The 3827-nt window shown below is 38.4% G+C and overlaps 1 protein-coding gene across 1 annotated transcript; it reads left to right on the top strand.

Moving 5' to 3' along the window:
* The first annotated feature begins 1475 nt into the window (after positions 1–1475).
* il22 (interleukin 22) lies at positions 1476–3372 on the top strand. The gene is made up of 5 exons (XM_066666824.1): positions 1476–1743; positions 1855–1920; positions 2225–2368; positions 2477–2551; positions 3019–3372. Exons 1-5 carry the CDS (start codon positions 1591–1593, stop codon positions 3106–3108), a joined length of 528 nt encoding a protein of 175 aa, XP_066522921.1. The 5' UTR covers positions 1476–1590; the 3' UTR covers positions 3109–3372.
* The last annotated feature ends 455 nt before the right edge of the window (positions 3373–3827 follow it).

Here is a 3827-nt window from a genome sequence, read left to right as displayed (position 1 = left end):
AAACATAATAAAGAGCCCAGATTATAACCGAGAAATAATCAGCATGCGCCGGCTGGCTCTCTACGTCATCAATGAGGGATTTTTCCTCAGTCCAACAAAAGACTGCCTTTATTTAATAAACTGAAGAGGAATCTACATTACAGCCCAGTGATTGAAAAACCAAAACATGAGCCATTATAACATTCATTCATTCATTGTCCGTAACCGTTTATCCAGTTCAAGGGTCGTGGTGGGTCGACCCGGAATCATTGGGTGCAAGGCGGGAACTCACTCTGGAGGGCGACACAGACTTACACACTCACAACTATGGACATTTTAGAGTATCCACTCCACCTACAGATGTGTGTTTTTGGAACGTGGTAGGTAACCGAAGCATGCGGAGAACACACCAAACTCCTCACAGAAGATCACCCGGAGCTGAGCTCGAATCCACATCCCCAGGGCCCTGGAGTTGTGTTACAGTAGCACTAGTGATACCTGTTGCACCATCTTACAGCCTGCCATTATAACAGATAAGAAAAATAATACTAAAAAAATATAAATAAATACAAGCAATTAATAAGTTTTAATGTTTTTAAAGTTATACATTTTATTATTATAAGCAGCAGAAGTAGAAGAAACACAACAATGAACATAAAATAATTAAACATCAAAAGAAAACAAAACTGCAGCAGGCATATTTGTTATGACACAATAATTGAAACAGCAACACCTTCAGGGAGTTTCTAAAACGCTTAACATAACTAACTAAATTACCAAAGAAATAAAGAAAACCGGTACATTTAAAAGAAAAACTGTTGATATGAAAGGGAGTGTATAAAATAAAGGCAATTTAAAAATATACACAATAAAAAAAAGTATAGGGTTTATTAATTAAAAACAATGTCTATATTTGAAATGACATACACCTTGATAAAGGTACCACCACAATGACAGGGTTTCTGAGCCTATAAAATATGTTGTTTTTTTCTTTGTTGGCAATTTCAAGTTTAATGTTTCTGGGAAACAGGAGGTGAACGTAAGAGGTTTTTCCAATCTATGAAGTTAAACCACAACTGGTCCCACGAGGGTTCGTACCGTTAGCTTGGGAACACAACTGAACCGTATTCAACTGCAATGCCCCATTTAGCTGCACTGATGATGTCATATGTTTCATACCAGATTTGACATTATTATTATTATTATTTGTTGTTGTTTGGGGAACAAACTCGGTACGCCCCCTATTTTCCCTGGAAATGCGAATTAAGAAGGATAGACCCTTTAAGGTTCATATTTTAAAATTTAATTGAGACAACTGTTGTGTCTCTGAGACACCTACAATGTTCCTATGATGAAGTAGCATTTCTAAAGATAAGCGTTTACGCGAGTTTGAGGATGTAAAAAAACCACTAACTCCACAAGCAGTAATGTACGTCCGCTCAGAGTGACCTGATAAACTCAGGTGCGGTGAGGGGCGGAGCTGATCGTCTTGCTGCGGCATAAAAACCGCGCACTCTGCACGTTGCTCAACACAACTAGCATCTCTCTCAGGCTTTAGAGTCTCCTCTCAGTCCAGAGTTTAGAGCTGAATTCACCTGCTGCCGAGTGAAGATGATGATGATGATGATGACGATGAAGGCTCTCTTGGCGCTCGTGCCTCTGCTGTTCTGCTGCGCGCTGAGCGCTGCTTTCCCGAGACCCCCGCGCTCTCCCCCGCTGCACAGCTCAGACACATGGAACAACCTGGTCACCATGGCTAAGGACGTGAGTCTCAGCTCAGAGATGCATTATAGACAAACCGATTCTCTATGACACATGCGCTGTGCTGCTCAGTGTCTTTTTGTTTACGAGTGTTTTATTTTTGTACATACGCAGGCACAGGCACTTGACCGGGACCACGAGACCAGACTCATCCCCGTCATTCCCAGCGAGAAGATGAAAGTGAGTGCATGAAAAAAGGCGTGTGTGCCTTTGCCCACATGTGCTTGCGTGTGTGAGAGAGAGAGTTCACTGTCTTTCACTGGTTAAATTAGAAGGCACAATTTTGAATTGTGCAATGACAATAAAAGCATATGAGTTTTTAGATTTACAGTAGGTTATGGTTTGTGTGCATCTTAATTTGCATCATGTGTGTGTGTATACGCGTAAATAACTTTGATTGCAAGTGTGTTCGAATGCAGGATTGAGTGTGTGTTTATGTATCTAATTACATTACACTAACTGCATGTCTGTGTGTGTTCTCCAGGATGGTAACATGTGCTGCGTTAATGCGAAAATCCTGGACTACTACCTGAATCACATCCTACCCGAAGTGAATGAGAGTTACTCGCGGATCCACCAGGTCAAGCATGAGCTGCTCAGAGTTTCCAGAGACCTGGAGCCACACTGTGTAAGTAGCCACCACATATGAATCGAATTCAGTACAAACTGTTCAACCAACAGACCAGTGTGACCAATCGCAGGGACTCACCTACTGCTCTTATTCTGTTTGTTGCAGACCTCCCTCCTGGTTGACCTTGAGCACTATCAAAGTTTCACAGAGAATCTGGAAAGGGCTGGAGAGATGTATAAGGTAAATATTTTTCAACCCCTGTGCAGTAAAACTGACATGTCTCAATCTCTCTCTTCCATCTGTTGCATCTGTATCAAATGGTCAAGTGTCAGGAACATTTGTCAATTCACTATACATCTAAAGGAGCTGCAGACATCTTAGATCAGAGCACAATGGACAAGCACTCATTGAATATCAAGAGGTTTTTCTTTCTTTTAGTAAACCACTGTCCATTCAAAATGATTATATAATAGTAAAGAAGTAGAGATCAGCGTGATACTGAGATGCCCTTAAATTGAGTCCAGATTTCAGTTTCTCCGCCTCATAATTTGCCTGTTAGTTTTATATTAGCTACCAAAGACTTCAGAATATATTATAATAAGTCTTAGGATTAACAACTGAACAAGCCTCGGGTTAGAGATGTTAATGCACAGTTTTAAATGTGAATATTCTAATTAATCAATGATATTATTGTGCTTTTCTTTCAGAGTAAAGCTACAGCTTACAACAAAGCGATAGGAGAGTCTGACATCCTCTTCCACTACCTCTATGAAACCTGCAAACCCCTCAAACTCTAGAGGAGATGACTGTTGCAAATGTTCGGCCTTATATCTGGCCCCAGAAAGTGTTCTTCAAACAGTTGTTTTTTAATTTAATATGCGAAATGTTATTTATTAAACTCGTATTTATTTTGTCTATTTATTTTAAGTTATGGCTATATGACTCAATATTTGTATGGACAGCACACACACAGTGTGTGATCTGTGCTGTTACTTAACATTGTAAAGCCTTTGAGGCCACAGATATGAACTGACACGGTGTGAACATCCGATGCCAGAGCACTGGAAAGTAAATGCATTGTAAAAGCATTTTTTTGTACTTAAATTATTGAAACTGTATTCTTTAATATTGCTAAATATTTAAAAGACAGTGGATTTTTACAAATGTCTGTTAACATCAATGTTGAGATGACTCTTTTATACTTATTTATTTGCATACTGGCACTGGTTTGTCAAATATTCAATAAAAAGCATTTTACTGAAGAAAAGACCAGATTTGTTTGTTTCACTATGTGTTAGGATGAAAAATGATGTTGAAATAAGTTGAATGATATTTTGCACTGCACAATTATTGCATTGCACTGATTTTAATCTTATACTACAAATAGAACATAGTTTATAATCTTATGTTACAAATCAATACCCCAGTTTTAAATTCTATTAATTTTATACCTATAATTACCATTTAAAATCTAATGTCAACATAAAACAATTTCGAATTATGTCACAAAAATATA

This window comes from Hoplias malabaricus, chromosome 4 (assembly GCF_029633855.1).
Source record: "Hoplias malabaricus isolate fHopMal1 chromosome 4, fHopMal1.hap1, whole genome shotgun sequence".
NCBI classification, from domain to species: Eukaryota; Metazoa; Chordata; class Actinopteri; order Characiformes; family Erythrinidae; genus Hoplias; species Hoplias malabaricus.
This window is presented reverse-complemented; position numbering and strand designations above follow the sequence as displayed.